The 16892-nt window shown below is 40.4% G+C and overlaps 1 protein-coding gene across 1 annotated transcript in view; it reads right to left on the reverse strand.

Moving 5' to 3' along the window:
* Positions 1-1742: 1742 nt before the first annotated feature.
* LOC126336157 (uncharacterized) overlaps positions 1743-16892 on the reverse strand; it is an 87403-nt gene continuing 72253 nt past the window's right edge. The window contains exons 5-6 of the mRNA XM_049999649.1: positions 5714-5969; positions 1743-2835 (exon numbers count right to left, since the gene is read on the reverse strand). Coding sequence (XP_049855606.1) covers positions 5717-5969 — 253 coding nt within the window. The 3' untranslated portion in view covers positions 1743-2835; positions 5714-5716. The remainder of the gene's footprint in view (positions 2836-5713; positions 5970-16892) is intronic.

Raw genomic sequence — 16892 nt, forward strand, 5'->3', positions numbered from 1 at the left:
ATCAGGTAAATGTTTCTCGCTGAGAAATATGTTTTTCCACCTACTTATGGGAGCTTGAGAAATTTTCATTACAAGAAATTAAGAAATTAGGCTTGTGACTCTGAGAGGCCTTCTGGAACGCTGTCTGTGCATGTCCCATGAGAAATGTTTAGTACTGAAGGACATGACAGGAACGATTATTCGAAGCAATGAGGTCTGGTAAACATGGTGCCTAAAATGCACTCTTTAAGAGCTGTGATCTCTTGTTCATCTTCGCTGCTGTGAACAACATCATTTCTACTAAATAAGTGCTCGTAGTTCCTAAGGTACGCGTTTTAGAGCCGATGTTTACTACACATTTTTGCTTCGAATGATGTTTCCTATCACTGAATAATACTCATTCGTCCTAGAACAACCTGTAGAGAACGAAGAAACTGAATAAACGGCTTTAGCTAAGCGGGATTTTCGTTTCTTGCCAGTTATTTTTCTAGAACAAGGTAAGCCGACTTACAAGTTGTTGGTGTAGAAGGCAACTGCACGTGACTCGTCGAACAGGTGATCTTGTCGGGCAGTATTCATAACTAAACAGCGCCAACGAATCGAAACACTGAATATGAAACTCGTTTGCAAGAAAAACATAGGTATTAATAACTGTTATTTTTTTCTTTGAGCGTGTGATAATTGTCTTTTAGTTTCAGCCTATTAAAGACAACTGATATACAGGGTTATTCTTATAAACTTTTGGAAACCCGACGTATATGACTCTCAGACAAGTAATTTAATATAAAAGTTATGGGGCCGCAAACGCCTGGAAATACGCCGAAGTGGATGGCAAACGCTGAACATTTGAGTCACCAGATGACGTACCTCGCCACATGTGCTGGGTTTGGGCTTGTCGATCCTACCTTCACCGGTAGCGAGCAGTGCTGTACATTGTTCGCTAAGCTACTCTTTTTTCGAGCACTTTTCGTAAATGTGATCTCACTTAAACGTAGAAATTGCAAAATTATTGTCCTCCCTGTAACAGGGCAAATGCTGTTCATATTTTGTGTTTCTTTCCTTTTGTCCCTTCTATTTTTGTTTACGGACTTTATTTAGTGAAGAGAAAGTAGATCGTTTACTGTTAGCGACACAGTTCGGAAGCAGATACGCATTTAATTGTGACGCAGTAAGCTAGGTTATTGTTGTATTGTACTTTCTGATACACTAGTGGAGACCGTGAGACCGATAAATAAAACAGAAAATCAGAACTCAATGTAATCACATATTTGCCTAATGAAATAAAAAAGAAAATTACTGACGCGCTGAAGTCGTACGTGTAGTCTCGGAGCCATACCTACGTGAATACGTGACTTCGGTAGGGATGATGAGGTATGACACACCGATAGGTTCTACCGTTGCACATGCGGCCAGGTACCTCCTCTGGGGACATCACATGCTCAACATTTCTCATTAAATTCTGGGTATTTACCGACCTTTGCGGCCCCACGTGTGTTACATTAAATTACTTATTTCAGTGCCATCTACATCGCTTCGGGGATTTTTATACGTCAATAACAATCACGCTGTACATCAACTATATCATGCAATGGTTTGTTTGTTAGACACATACCTACACAGCCAAAAGTCATCCGTAGATTTTACTTCATGCCGATAGCAGTTCATGTTAGTTACATTTAGATGTTGTTTATTAATGGCTTCATATAACAGTCTGTGGTAGTAGCCACATATCTACTGTACAACAAGCCTAAGAATACAGCAACTTCAATGAAACTATTTATTGTAAGATACCATCAGAGAAAAACGGTACACATGACACACTAAGCATCATGTTTTGTACAATATAGCTTCCTTATCAAATAAACGAAAGAAACGTTCTGAACAGAATTTTCATAAAATGTACTGGAAGAATTTACGCTAAAATTTGAGTAAAGGGTGTGTATTATCTCACTTCTAATTATACAATAAAAACGTGGCACATGTGCATACAATCATAAAGGAGACAGAGATTGTCTACATTCACAGTTCATAATTACAAAACAAACACGGCGAGGACGATATGAATTTCTGGGAAACAATAAATAAAATAATTAATGAAAAGCACCAGTTTGCTTGTGTTCTACAATATATATGTAGAACAAAAGCAATCTGGTGTTTATCATTTATTATAATGTTCCTCTACCAAGAACCGACGGACGATTCTGTTAATATAATAAATACAATGTTTCAGTCGGTTATGATGTGACAGCATTGCCTCTTCTGCAAACTGTTTCTAACACGTGCATGTGACTGTAATGTTACGAAAATTTAATGAAACATTAATGAGGCTGTATTTTCGGCGCAGTCGCGTATGATTACAAAGAAGTAAACAGAGAAGCTTGTCGGAAACTATGGCCCTACTGTTTCTACTTCATATAGCAATGATGATTACCCAGTGATTTTTTTCTTTTAACAGATTTAGGTACTGGTATATGTGACGTGTTACAGTTTTCTATGTTTATAAATAGTAAATTACAATGATAGATGTAAAACATTTCGCTTTACAGAAGATAGAATTAAAATTGGGACAGGGCACTTTGAATGTCAGCGCCGACATCGGTCAGCAGTCTCTTGTGCGTTCGGCAGCCAGCGTTCATTTCCAAAACGATGCGTGACCAACAAGTCGTGGTGGCACAACAGCGAAAAGACGACTCTTCTTGACGAAACGAACCTCTTTCGAGCGGGTGCCATTTTCCCGCAGACTTCTCACACTTCGTCCAACGCATATTCTCAGAAGCGGTTAGCGTATGTCCATTGTCCACATGAGAGTGTTGGTAACATGTCGAAAGTATAAATGCCGACTGTGTCTCTAAAAACCTGCAAAGAACACAGAGAAGCGTTGTAAGAATATATTTTTGTATTTTTCTATTTCAGACAGTAATGAGAGAACAGTGCGCTACTTACATATGTAACTAAATAAATATCATAAAAGGAAAGGTAGCAACTCAGCAATCAGCCGCACTCCCATTGGTTTCTTATTATTGTTGCAGATACAGCTTTCAGCTGTGGGAACGTGCGTGCGACTGGTAGCTGTGTACCTGTCTTTCCTTATAACAACATATAGTCGCTGTGCACAACGGTGCCTTACGGAATCAAAGTTGGTGAACAGAATAAGTGACAAAACTGTGGTGTTCGTGAGCTTACATGCCAACTACATTAGCCGGAAAGATAGAGAAAATACATATGTAGGGATAAAAGAGCTATTATAATTTGCGAAAGTGTGTGAATGATAAGATCCTAAAACAATTTTAGCGAAGGAACAGGAAGATTATATTTCACTTTACGTCGATTAAGAACTCATTAGGGACGGAATATAAACTCGGATTAGGTAATGGTACGAAATGAGACCGGCAGGAACCGTCCGGGCATTCATGGTGGTTAATTTAAGGTCATCACGGAAAGCTAAACTGTGGATGCCACACAGGGATATGAACCTCGGTCTGGCTTTTAAACAAACTAAATCGCATATATCGTCTTGAAGTCCGTAATCAAAACCACTTTACGAACGTGTCTATAAGGATGTAGGAATACATGATTTACGTTTTAAGTCGAGAGCTAACTCTAAAAATGGGCAGCACAAGAGTATCTTTGGATTCTTCGGATGAACGATTGTTGTAGGAAAGAATACTGAGTCAAGAGATACTAGTATTTTTATATATATATTTTAAGCAGCAACGTCAACTTTCTAAGTGAATGATAATATTATACGTAGCTTCGGCAACTATTACAGTGACCTCCATGTCGGTTAACAATGTTGTTTATTTTGCTTGCACGATTTTCGTGAGATCCACTTGCAACTAAGGAAACGAAATTTGTGAACTGTCTATGTTTGTTACTTTTTTCCTTTTTTTTTTCTTCTTTGAGCCCTCAGTCTTCTGACTGGTTTGATGCGGACGATTTCCTCTCTTGTGCCACTCTCTTCATCTCGTAGTAGCACTAGCAACCTACGTTCTCAGTTATTTCAGGGATGTATCCCAGTCAGTGACTTCCTCTATTTCTTTTACCGTCTACAGCTCCCTCTAGTACCATGGAAGTTATTCCATGATATCTTAACACAAATCATCCTGTCCCTTCCTCTTTTCGGTGTTTTACAAATGTTCCTTTCTTCAGCGATTTTGCGGATAATCTAATTCATCACTTCACCTGTCAGCGTTATTTTCTACATTCTTCTGTAGCACCAAACACTTCGATTCTCTTTTTTTCCGGTTTTCCTATTAGCAATTATTCTCCGTCCTACGATTCCATGCTCCAAACAAATCCCAGAAATTCATTCCTCAGATGAATGACTATGTTTGATATTACTAGACTTCTTTTGACCAGGAGTGTCCTCTTTGCCTATGCTTTTCCGCGTTTTATCTCTTCATTGTTTCGTCCTTCATGGGTTATTTTGGTTTCACGGTAACAAAACTGCCTAACTTCGTCTTCTTCCGTTCACCCTGAATATCCTTTCATCCTGGATTTTACTCCCAGTCTTAAGCCTTTATTTTAATTCCGTCTTTGCTTCGACGATGTACAGATTGAAGAGAAAAGAAAGAAAAGATAGACAGCATTTCTGTCTTTTTATCTGATTCGTCAGTTTCTGACTGGTTTGGTGCGGGTCGTCAAGAATTCCTTTGTGCCAACCTCTTCATCTCAGAATACCATTTTCAACCTACGTCATCAATTATTTGTTGGATGTATTCCAGCGTGTCTTCCTCTACAGTCTTTACTCTCTACAGCTGCCACTAGCACCACGTAAGTTATTCCAAGATGTTCGTTCTTGAATTTGCAGTCTCTTGGTTCTTGTATTACTATTAGTCTTTCCCTATAAACTAGTCCTATTTTTTCAGAATTTCTAACACATCCTATGAATATGTCTCGATTTTTCTTCAGTTTCAATTACTGTTGTCAAGCTCAACTTGAGGACTGCCCCAGTGGTGGATTTAGTTTTTCCAAAGTCAAAATAATCGTAACCTAGCAGTTTCTCGATTTTCTTCTCCATTATTTTCGTGTGAACTGCTTCGGTGCATGAGTTGTTAAGCTGGTTGCGTGGTAATTATCGCAATCTCTTACTCTTGTTATCTTCTGAATTGAATGGATGATATTTTTCCTAAAGTCTGATGGTATGTCTCCAGTGTCATAGAGTCTACATATGGACTTGAACGGCCGTTTCGTTGCTGTTTCACCCAATGGTTTTAGAACCTCGAATGGAATGTTACCTAAGGCCTTATTTAATCTCAAGAATTGTAATTCCCTTTTACACCCGCCAGGATAGCCAAGAGGGCTAACGCGCTGCTTCCTGTACACGGGTAGGCGCGCCGACCCCAGATCGAATCAGACCGGCGGATTACCGGAGTGCCAGCCAGCCAGGATGTGGTTTTTAGGCGGTTTTCCACATCCTACTAAGTGAATACCGGGATGGTCCCCAAATCCCGCCTCACATTTGAACCACATTCAAACTATTTCACGATTTACACTAGACCCAGACAGCTGGGGTACAGTAATTCTGTCCCAGGGGGTACGGGGTGGTGGCAGGAAGGGCATCCGGCCACCCCTTAACATTACCCATGCCAATTCCGTACTTAACCCTGCCGACCCTGCGCAATGCGGGATAAAGGCAGTAGCAAAAGAAAGATAGATTGTAATTCCCTTTTACGTTCTGACTGTACTGCTGGGTTCCTCCCACCACACCTGTTAAGAGCCTTTCCCACCGCACCTGTTAGAGCCTGCGGATGCTGGCGGCGGCCCAGGCGACGGCTGCAGCGAAGGCGACGGCGAGGCGGGCGCCGCCGGCGGACCCAGCAGGTGCGGAGGCGCGGCTGCAGACGGCGACGCCCAGCTGGCGGCACAGGGGCGAATACACCTGCAGGCTGGACAGCGTCTCGCCGATGCGCTGCAGGAACATCGCCTCGGAGCGCCGGCAGCGCGCTCGGCTCGCCACGTACACACACACCAGGAAGCCGTGCTTGGCGCTGGACCACCCCCAAAACGAAAACACTCGCATTAGCCAGTCCCTGAGTGGTGATGGCGCCGTTTTCCGCACTTGAAAAAATTGTCATACTAGCTGTCTCTAAACACCCACCCCTGTTCCTTCGTGAGTCAAAAGTGAAAAAGAAACAACGGTGGAAAGAAAGTATGTAGTCCTGACAGTGCCAAATTGTGTTTTATGTAAGAAATTAACACGTAAATGTCATATAAAAAAAACTAAGAGTTCCATGCGGCTTTTCGCGGATGATGCTGTAGTATACAAACAAGTTGTAGCATTAGAAAATTGTAGCGAAGATCTGTAAAGGATAAGCACTTGGTGCAGGGAGTGGCAACTGACCTTTAACATAGACAAATGTAACGTATTGCGAATACACAGAAAGAAGGATACTTTATTGTATGATTATATCATAGCGGAACAAACACTGGTAGCAGTTACTTCTGTAAAATATCTGGGAGTATGCGTGCGGAACCATTTGAAGTGGAATGATCATATAAAATTAAATGTTGGTAAGGCGGGTACCAGGTTGAGATTCATTGGGAGAGTCCTTAGAAAATGTAGTCCATCAACAGAGGAGGTGGCTTACAAAACACTCGTTCGACCTATGCTTGAGTATTGCTCATCAGTGTGGGATGCGTACCAGGTCGGGTTGACGGGGGAGATAGAGAAGATCCAAAGAAGAGCGGCGCGTTTCGTCACAGGGTTATTTGTAAGGGTGATAGCGTTACAGAGATGTTTAGCAAACTCCAGTGGCAGACTCTGCAAGAGAGGCGCTCTACATCGCGGTGTATCTTGCTGTCCAGGTTCCGAGAGGTGCGATGAGATATCGAATATATTGCTTCCTCCTTCTTATTCCTCTAGAGGAGATTAAGAATGTAAAATTAGAGAGATTCGAGCGCGCACGGTGGCTTTCCGGCAGTCGTTCTTCCTGCGAACCATACGCGACTGGAATCGGAAAGGGAGGTAATGACAGTGGCACGTAAAGTGCCCTCCACCACACACAGTTGGATTGCTTCCAGAGTATAAAAGTAGATGTAGATGTACCTGTACGATATAAATCAGAAGTAGGTGATAAATCAGAAGTAGGTCCGGAACCACGCGGCTCCTACGGTCGCAAGTTCGAATCCTGCCTTGGGCATGGATGTGTGATGTCCTTAGGTTAGTTAGGTTTACGTAGTTCTAAGTCTAGGGTACTGATGACCTCGGATGTTTAAGTCCCATAGTGCCTAGAGCCATTTGAACCATTTAACTATCCGGGGACTGTTAATATCAGCTGTAAAGACTTAACCATGGAAGAGAAAAAGCAAGGGCCAAATGCAGTAGCTGTATGCCTGCAAAATACCGAATGGAGAAAAAAAATATGGCAACTGATGGGAAAAAATGTGTGAAATGAAATACGCAACAGAAACTAGAGCTTCAACGAAAAAGATAGTTGATTTGGTATAGGAGACGAAACAGCGAGATCATCAGAATGATATTTTCACTCTGCAGCGGAGTGTGCGCTGATATGAAACTTCTTGGCAGATTAAAACTGTGTGCCGGACCGAGACTCGAACTCAGGACCTTTGCCTTTAGCGGGCAAGTGCTCTACCATCTGAGCTACCCAAACACGATTCACGCCTCGTCCTCACACCTACTTTTCTGCCAGTACCTCGTCTACTACCTTCCAAGCTTTACAGAAGTCGTGCTTGGGTAGTTCAGCTCGTAGAGCACTTGCCCGCGAAACGCAAAGGTCTCTAGTTCGAGTCTCGGTCCAGAACACAGTTTTAATCTGCCAGGAAGTTTCATATCAGCGCACACTCCTCTCTGCAGAGTGAAAATCTCATTCTGGAAACCACTCCACCCCCCCCCCCCCCCCCCCTCGCTGTGGCTAAGCCATATCTCCGCAATATCCTTTCTTTCAGGAGTACTAGTTTTGCAGGGTTTTTATGGAAGGGACAAAGATCACAGAAACTTATACTTGCATATATAAATGTTGCCATAACGTCTTCAGTGGACTTAAATATTTGACGAGAACTATACAGGGTGTATCTAACTTATAAACACTATGAATTTTGGTTTTTGATGAAATGATTAGGGGAAGTGGCAACAAAACAACTATTCACGTTGGTGTGTAGAATATATGAGTCTGGCGACATACCATCTGACTTTCGGAAAAGCATCATCCACACAATTCCGACTACGGCAAGAGCTGACAAGTGCGAGAATTATCGCACAATCAGCTTAACAGCTCATGCATCGAAGCTGCTTACAAGAATAATATACAGAAGAATGGAAAAGAAAATTGAGAATGCGCTAGGTGACGATCAGATTGGCTTTAGGAAAAGTAAAGGCACGAGAGAGGCAATTCTGACGTTACGGCTAATAATGGAAGCAAGGCTAAAGAAAAATCAAGACACGTTCATAGGATTCGTCGACCTGGAAAAAGCGTTCGACAATATAAAATGGTGCAAGCTGTTCGAGATTCTGAAAAAAGTAGGGGTAAGCTATAGGGAGAGACGGGTCATATACAATATGTGCAACAACCAAGAAGGAATAATAAGAGTGGACGATCAAGAACGAAGTGCTCTTATTAAGAAGGGAGTAAGACAAGGCTGTAGCCTTTCACCCCTACTCTTCAATCTGTACATCGAGAAAGCAATGATGGAAATAAAAGAAAGGTTCAGGAGTGGAGTTAAAATACAAGGTGAAAGGATATCAATGATACGATTCGCTGATAATATTGCTATCCAGAGTGAAAGTGAAGAAGAATTAAATGATCTGCTGAACGGAATGAACAGTCTAATGGGTACACAGTATGGTTTGAGAGTAAATCGGAGAAAGACCAAGGTAATGAGAAGTAGTAGAAATGAAAACAGCGAGAAACTTAACATCAGGATTGATGGTCACGAAGTCAATGAAGTTAAGGAATTCTGCTACCTAGGCAGTAAAATAACCAATGACGGACGGAGCAAGGAAGACATCAAAAGCAGACTTGCTATGGCAAAAAAGGCATTTCTAGCCAAGATTAGTCTACTAATATCAAATACTGGCCTTAATTTGAGGAAGAAATTTCTGAGGATGTACGTCTGGAGCACAGCATTCTATGGTAGTGAAACATGGACTGTGGGAAAACCGGAACAAAAGAGAATCGAAGAATTTGAGATGTGGTGCTACAGACGAATGTTGAAAATTAGGTGGACTGATAAGGTAAGGAATGAGGAGGCTCTAAGCAGAATCGGAGAGGAAAGGAATATGTGGAAAACACTGACAAGGAGAAGGGACAGGATGATAGCACATCTGCTAAGACATGAGGGAATGACTTCCATGGTAGTAGAGGGAGCTGTAGAGGGCAAAAACCGTAGAGGAAGACAGAGATTGGAATACATTCAGCAAATAATTGAGGACGTAGGTTGCAAGTGCTAGTCTGAGATGAAGAGGTTAGCACAGGAAAGGAATTCGTGGCGGGCCGCATCAAACCAGTCAGTAGACAGATGACCAAAAAAAGAAAAAGAAAAAGAAAAAGGTGATCGGGAAATTCAGAATGCTTTTCTCATACCTTGTCATAGGTGTTCAATACGCCCCCCTTGAGATGCTCGGCATATGGCTGTGCTGTATTCAGATTGTTCCAAAATTGTACATAGTATGTCTTGAGTTACAGCTTCCACAGCTGTTGTTATGCGATGTCTCAGTTCATTCATTGTTGTTGGTAACTGAGGCACATAAACAGAGTCTTTTATAAACTCCCGCAAAAAATAATCACGTATAGTGTGGTCCGGTGATTCTGGAGGCCAGTACTATAAGGCTGAGTCATTTGGTCCAGTAGGACCGATCCATCGTACAGTAATCTTTTGGTTTAAAAACTCCCACACTTCCAGATGCCAGTGTGGCAGTGCCCCGTCCTGTTGGTAAATGAAGTTGTTCGAATAGGTCTCCAACTGTTGAAAAAGAAAGTAAGAGTGTTCTCGGCAAAGAAAAATGGATCTTGAAACTGCACAAAACACATTAAATTTTGGAGAGCCCCTCATATATAGTACAACTTCATGTGGTTGTTTCTTACCACATATTCTCACATTATGACGGTTCACCTTTCCATTTAAATGAAATTTTGCATCGTCACTAAACACTAGGCCACGAACGAAATTACAGAATTCGACACGTTGTTGTTTGTCACCTTCACGAAGAGCTTGCAGTAGCTGAGTTTCGTATGGTTTCATGTGTAAACGTCGACGCAGCACATCCTAGACGGGCATCGAGGCCATGCCGAGCTGTCGAGCTGCACCGCGAGCGGATTTCTGCGGACTGCTTGTGAAACTACGACGGATGCGTTGGATGTCTGTGAAAGTTACTCGGGGACAGCCCGGCGATTTGCCTGTACACAAACAACCTGTTTCTCGGAATTGTTCATGCCATTGTCTAATGCTCTGTGTTATATGAGGAAATACATTATACCTAGTCCTAAGTCGCACTGAACGATTATTACTAACCCGCACTGCACAAAACGTAGAACACAAAACGCTTTCTGTTGTTCCGATACCAGTTTACAAGCACTGAAGTGGGCGCACACTGCTGTTACTTAGCGGGATTCGTGTAAGACCCGGGAGTTTGCTCTTTCCAACAGTACGTTGTTCACGCATTTATCTCAAATAACATAATAGTTATGACTTTTTTAAATCGTATGATTCTTTCTGATTCACACTTATATCTTCGTGTGATTATGTAAGTGACCAGTCAGCGCAAGTGACTGCCTTTCGAAGTACCCGGTTTCAATCGCGGTACTGTCAACGATTTCCTTTGGCCCATTCAGACTCGTAAGACTAATTTAAGAGTTCTGTGAATGGAAGCAGCGGCTCCAAAGTTTGCAAAGCCGTCAGCGGCTGGCGGAGTGGCATTTTCACCCCATGCCCGTCTGTACCTCACCCAAATGACGCCACTGGCTGAGGATGACACGGCGGTCGATCGGTCCCGGTTGTCCAGTCGGAGGCCAGAACGGCGGAGTTTTTTTGTTTACACATCCTTAGGTGAATGAACATAGGGACGCCAGAGGACGAGAAATACGGCGCGAGTAAATGGTTGTTTCAGCTATTCGTACTTGAAATCTCTCAATTATTCCATAGCTCAAGCACCTCTGTGGACAATTGAACTACTGAGACTATTATTAATATTATTATTTCTTTCTTTATCTCAGAGGTTATGTCTGGTCAAAAGTAGAAAGTGACGCGGACCTTGATCAAGCGTGACTTCCTTTTAACTGTACGGTATATGTTATATTGCATTTAGGAACTTTCCGGTAATTGAACATGTATCAATAAGTACGGATTTCTGTAGTTGTATATATAAGTTTGGATGTAACTGTATTGCATTGATGTACTGGTGTATATTGTGTGATATGACTCCTGTAGTTGATAGTACAATTGGTATTATGTCAACTTTATCCTGATGCCACATATCCTTGACTTCCTCAGCCAGTTGGATGTATTTTTCAATTTTTTCTCCTTTTTTTTGTATATTTGTTGTATTGGGTATCGATATTTCGATTAGTTGTGTTAATTTCTTCTTTTTATTGGTGATTATGATGTCAGGTTTGTTATGTGGTGTTGTTTTATATGTTATAATGGTTCTGTTCCAGTATAATTTGTATTCATCATTCTCCAGTACATTTTGTGGTGCATGCTTGTATGTGGGAACGTGTTGTTTTATAAGTTTATGTTGTAAGGCAAGCTGTTGATGTATTATTTTTGCTACATTGTCATGTCTTCTGGGGTATTCTGTATTTGCTAGTATTGTACATCCGCTTGTGATGTGATCTATTGTTTCTATTTGTTGTTTGCAAAGTCTGCATTTATCTGTTGTGGTATTGGGATCTTTAATAATATGCTTGCTGTAATATCTGGTGTTTATTGTTTGATCCTGTATTGCAATCATGAATCCTTCCATCTCACTGTATATATTTCTTTTTCTTAGCCATGTGTTGGATGCGTCTTGATCGATGTGTGGCTGTGTTAGATGATACGGGTGCTTCCCATGTAGAGTTTTCTCTTTCCAATTTACTTTCTTCGTATCTGTTGATGTTATGTGATCTAAAGGGTTGTAGAAGTGGTTATGAAATTGCAGTGGTGTAGCCGATGTATTTATACGAGTAACTGCTTTGAGAATTTTTCTACTTTCTGCTCGTTCTAGAAAGAATTTTCTCAAATTGTCTACCTGTCCATAATGTAAGTTTTTTATGTCGATAAATCCCCTTCCTCCTCCCTTTCTGCTTAATGTGAATCTTTCTGTTGCTGAATGTATGTGATGTATTCTATATTTGTGGCATTGTGATCGTGTAAGTGTATTGAGTGCTTCTAGGTCTGTGTTACTCCATTTCACTACTCCAAATGAGTAGGTCAATATTGGTATAGCATAAGTATTTACAGCTTTTGTTTTGTTTCTTGCTGTCAATTCTGTTTTCAGTATTTTTGTTAGTCTTTGTCTATATTTTTCTTTTAGTTCTTCTTTAATATTTGTATTATCTATTCCTATTTTTTGTCTGTATCCTAGATATTTATAGGCATCTGTTTTTTCCATCGCTTCTATGCAGTCGCTGTGGTTATCCAATATGTAATCTTCTTGTTTAGTGTGTTTTCCCTTGACTATGCTATTTTTATTACATTTGTCTGTGCCAAAAGCCATATTTATATCATTGCTGAATACTTCTGTTATCTTTAGTAATTGGTTGAGTTGTTGATTTGTTGCTGCTAGTAGTTTTAGATCATCCTTGTATAGCAAATGTGTGATTTTGTGTGGGTATGTTCCAATAATATTGTATCCATAATTTGTATTATTTAGCATGTTGGATAGTGGGTTCAGAGCAAGGCAGAACCAGAAAGGACTTAATGAGTCTCCTTCGTATATTCCACGCTTAAGCTGTATTGGCTGTGACGTGATATTATTTGAATTTGTTTGGATATTAATTGTGGTTTTCCAATTTTTCATTACTATGTTTAGGAACTGTATCAATTTAGGATCTACTTTGTATATTTCCAATATTTGTGGTAACCATGAGTGGGGTACACTATCAAAAGCTTTTCGGCAATCAATATATGCGTAGTGTAGCGACCTTTGTTTAGTTTTAGCTTGATATGTTGCCTCTGCATCTATTATCAGTTGCTCTTTACATCCTCGTGCTCCTTTGCAACAGCCTTTTTGTTCTCCATTTATATTTTTGTTCTGTTTTGTATGTGTAATTAATTTCTGTGTAATGACTGAAGTTAATATTTTGTATATTGTTGGTAGGCATGTTATGGGGCGGTATTTAGCTGAGTTTGCTGTGTCTGCTTGATCTTCAGGTTTCATATAAGTTATTCCATGTGTAAGTGTATCAGGGAATGTGTATGGGTCAGCAATGTAACTGTTAAATAATTTAGTTAGCTGTGAATGTGTTGAACTTCTTTAGCCAGAAATTTGCTATTTTATCTTTTCCAGGGGTTTTCCAATTGTGAGTAGAATTAAGTGCTTTGGTGACTTCATGTTCCAAAATTATCACTTCAGGCATTTGTGGTATCATCTTGTATGTGTCTGTTACTGCTTCTATCCACCGTGCATGCCTGTTATGTTGTTCCAGGTTTGACCATATGTTGCTCCAGAAGTGTTCCGTGTCTGTTATGTTTGGTGGATTGTCTATTTTAATGTGAGTGTTATCTATTGTCTGGTAATTTTTTTTTTGGTTTGCGTTGAACGTTTGGTTTTGTTTCCCTCTATTTTCACTTTTTTTGTATCTTCTAAGACGTTTGGCCAATGCTTGTAATTTCTCCTTCTTTTCATCTAATTGCTCTATCGCTTCTTGTTGTGAGATTTTACCTAACCTTTTTCGTTTTTTCTGACATTTGATGCCTTATAAATTGTGTTAGCTCTCCAATGTCTTTTCTCAGTTTTTCTATTCTGATCTGTAGCCTGTGTTGCCATGCCGGTTTTGTGGGTTTCTTCTGTGTGTTGGTTGGTTCTGATCTCTGTTTAGTGTGTATATTTAGTGTAGTGAGTGCTCCTACATAAACCAGTAGTTGTAACTGTTCCATAGTTGTGTGTTCATTTATTTTATTGTGTATGATTGTGTTGATGGTTTTTATTGTTGTTTCGACTTGTGGGTTATTTGGCGGTCTATGCAAGAATGGTCTACTGTCTGTATATGTGTCTTTGTATTCTATATATGTCAGCTGAAATTTTTCTTCTATATCTAACTTGTGTGTCACTTCGTGTTCTATTTGTACTTGTTCTGGTGGCAGTCTTAAGATTTCGTTTTCCTCTGATTGTTTAATTGATGCGTGTATTTTCTTCTTCTTCTTCTTCTGATTGCACATTATTTTGTTCCAGTATTTGTTGTACTTGTTGTTTGATGTTTTTTAATTCTGACTGGGGTATCCTGTTATTTTTTATTATTACACGGATCTGATCAGCGAGTTGTGGTTGTGTTAAAAATTTTAATTCTGGGTATCTGGTAATAAATGTTGTGTATACTTGTGATCTGTATCCAGTTGTGTTTGTTCCTAGGTTTGTTGCTTGGTAATAACAGACCGTGAGGTGTCGATTAACTTCATCTGACCATCTCATCCTCTGTCTTGGTTTTCCTTCTACGGTGGTTGCAGGAAGCATATCCTGCAAAACACCTCTGTTAGGATTTAAATCATTTTCCAGTTGGCTAGCAGTGTCGTTACCATTGTGGGCGGGCATAGGTTGAAGCGTCGTCCCCGACCATGACGGCGCTTGTCCGAGGCTTCTTTAGTTGTGTCCTGAACCAACTAATCACACTAAAAGGGGGGGGGGTTAACCCTATTAGTGGTTTGTTCTTTTCGTCGCCTTTTACGACTGGCAGAACATACCGGAGGCCTATTCTTTTCCCGGGCCTCCACGGGGAATATGTATTACTATCATTATTATTATTATTATTATAATTATTATTATTATGAGTATTTTGTTAAGCAGACCATTTCTCGCATGTTCTCTTTGCTGAAGACGAGTGCTTTCGGACAGTAAAGTCATTTTGTTTAGTTTAATAAGGGGTATCCTTTCATCCCTCGGTCCCGCAGAGTCTAAGCCCATACACTTTAGCAGCTATTTGGACTGTGCAAAACTTTTTATCGACATATTATGAAAGTATCCTTAATGTTTCGAGTGTTAAAGTAGGATCATATTTCTATTTGCCGAAAATTTAAGGCGGCATCATTTATTCTTTATTACACTTTCCCGTCTTTTTTTAAGAATTTTAATTTCTCACTCAATTTTCTGTAAGAAAGATTTTAAACATCTTTTTTGAAGATACGTGCTAATGGAATCTTTTTTAATTTCAAATGTAGCGGATATTTTTTGATTTACTGGGGAGTTTAGTTTCCTATCACAGCCTTCGACAGCCATTCGTGGTCCTGTGCAACGAGTTAAAAACATTCCGTACTTCCGTCGGTATACTAGGATTTTCCAGCCATTGATTGACCACAACATACTCTATGAATTTTTTAAGATTATCTCCACTCAGCATTTCCTCCATTATTATCATCCATGCTTCATTGAAACTGGTTGTTGGAATAAGCGTCACTGCAGTACATATGGAGTAAAGCAGTAGGACATCTATCCCTGCATTCCTCCGTTAATCCTAGTTCTTGTATTTTCGTCACAGATATAGCTTGAAGTGAAAATGTCATCCAGAAAGGGATGTTAAGGGAAATACCGTTTTGATAGATTTAACTGCAGATTTTGCAAAGTCAAGCACTACAGTTTTCAGTACCCAGTCAGGCACTTTAGTTTTTAATTCAGAAAAAAGTGTTTCTTCCGTATTTTGACTATTGTCTAGGAACAAAGCAAATAAAACAGAAAATACCTCCTTCTGCTTCCAAAGTCAACGCGTATGGTGTACAGCTGTTTGAACTGTCAAACTTCTCGTCTGTAAGAGCAGTTCCACTTACACACAAGATTTTTTTCCGTTTCTTCAGGGTACCAGGATTTGTTAGGAACCGACTCGTCACCAATCTTCAGAAAACTGTTACATTTTATTCACTTAATTTCGAAATATGTTTACTTAACTGAATATCCGACATATGCAGGGGTTCTGGAAAGAACTGCTGCAGCTCTGAATTTAAAACAAAATACTGTTGTGAAGTTATAAAGAAATTGTCTGAGAATGAAATGGGCGGTATAAAATTATTAAAGCTATACAGTATTTGAAAAAATTATGTTTGCAAAAGCGGATTATGAAATTAGATTTATCTGCGGCGGATGTGATACGTCCTGTTGCTTCTTGTTAGCCCTACGTCGCAGACAGGAACAGCCGACACTCTGCAAATTACCATCCTTAAGGAGGCAAGTACTTTCGAGGCGATCCGACTTTGTTATAATGCAGAACAACCTGAGCTGTCGCTACGACTAAACAGAAAAAGTAGTGACAGGTTAACTGAGAAGCTAGTGGTCTTTTTTCGTAGTGAACTACAACGGACGACTGATAGTCTCTTTATCGGCGAGCTCTAAGATTCAGTTTCCTTAACGTGGGCACTACACCTAACAACAATAACAAAAAATTTTTCGCTTGCGAAAAAAGCTAACATCTTCGGGAAATGTAGTTTCGTGAAGTTGCTGCAAATAATGTTAAAATTTTGCTGTGGTAAATATACAAAAATTAAAACATAGTGGCCGGCCGCGGTGGTCTCGCGGTTGTAGGCGCGCAGTCCGGAACCGTGCGACTGCTACGGTCGCAGGTTCGAATCCTGCCTCGGCCATAGATGTGTGTGATGTCCTTAGGTTAGTTAGGTTTAAGTAGTTCTCAGTTCTAGGGGACTGATGACCACGGCAGTTGAGTCCCATAGTGCTCAGAACCATTTGAACCATTTTTTTTGAAAACATAGTGCAGTACTTCGAAACACAATAATACCAGTCCGTCAGTTCACCTGATGATGGCGACATGTTTGAT

This window comes from Schistocerca gregaria, chromosome 2 (assembly GCF_023897955.1).
Source record: "Schistocerca gregaria isolate iqSchGreg1 chromosome 2, iqSchGreg1.2, whole genome shotgun sequence".
Classification (NCBI taxonomy): Eukaryota; Metazoa; Arthropoda; class Insecta; order Orthoptera; family Acrididae; genus Schistocerca; species Schistocerca gregaria.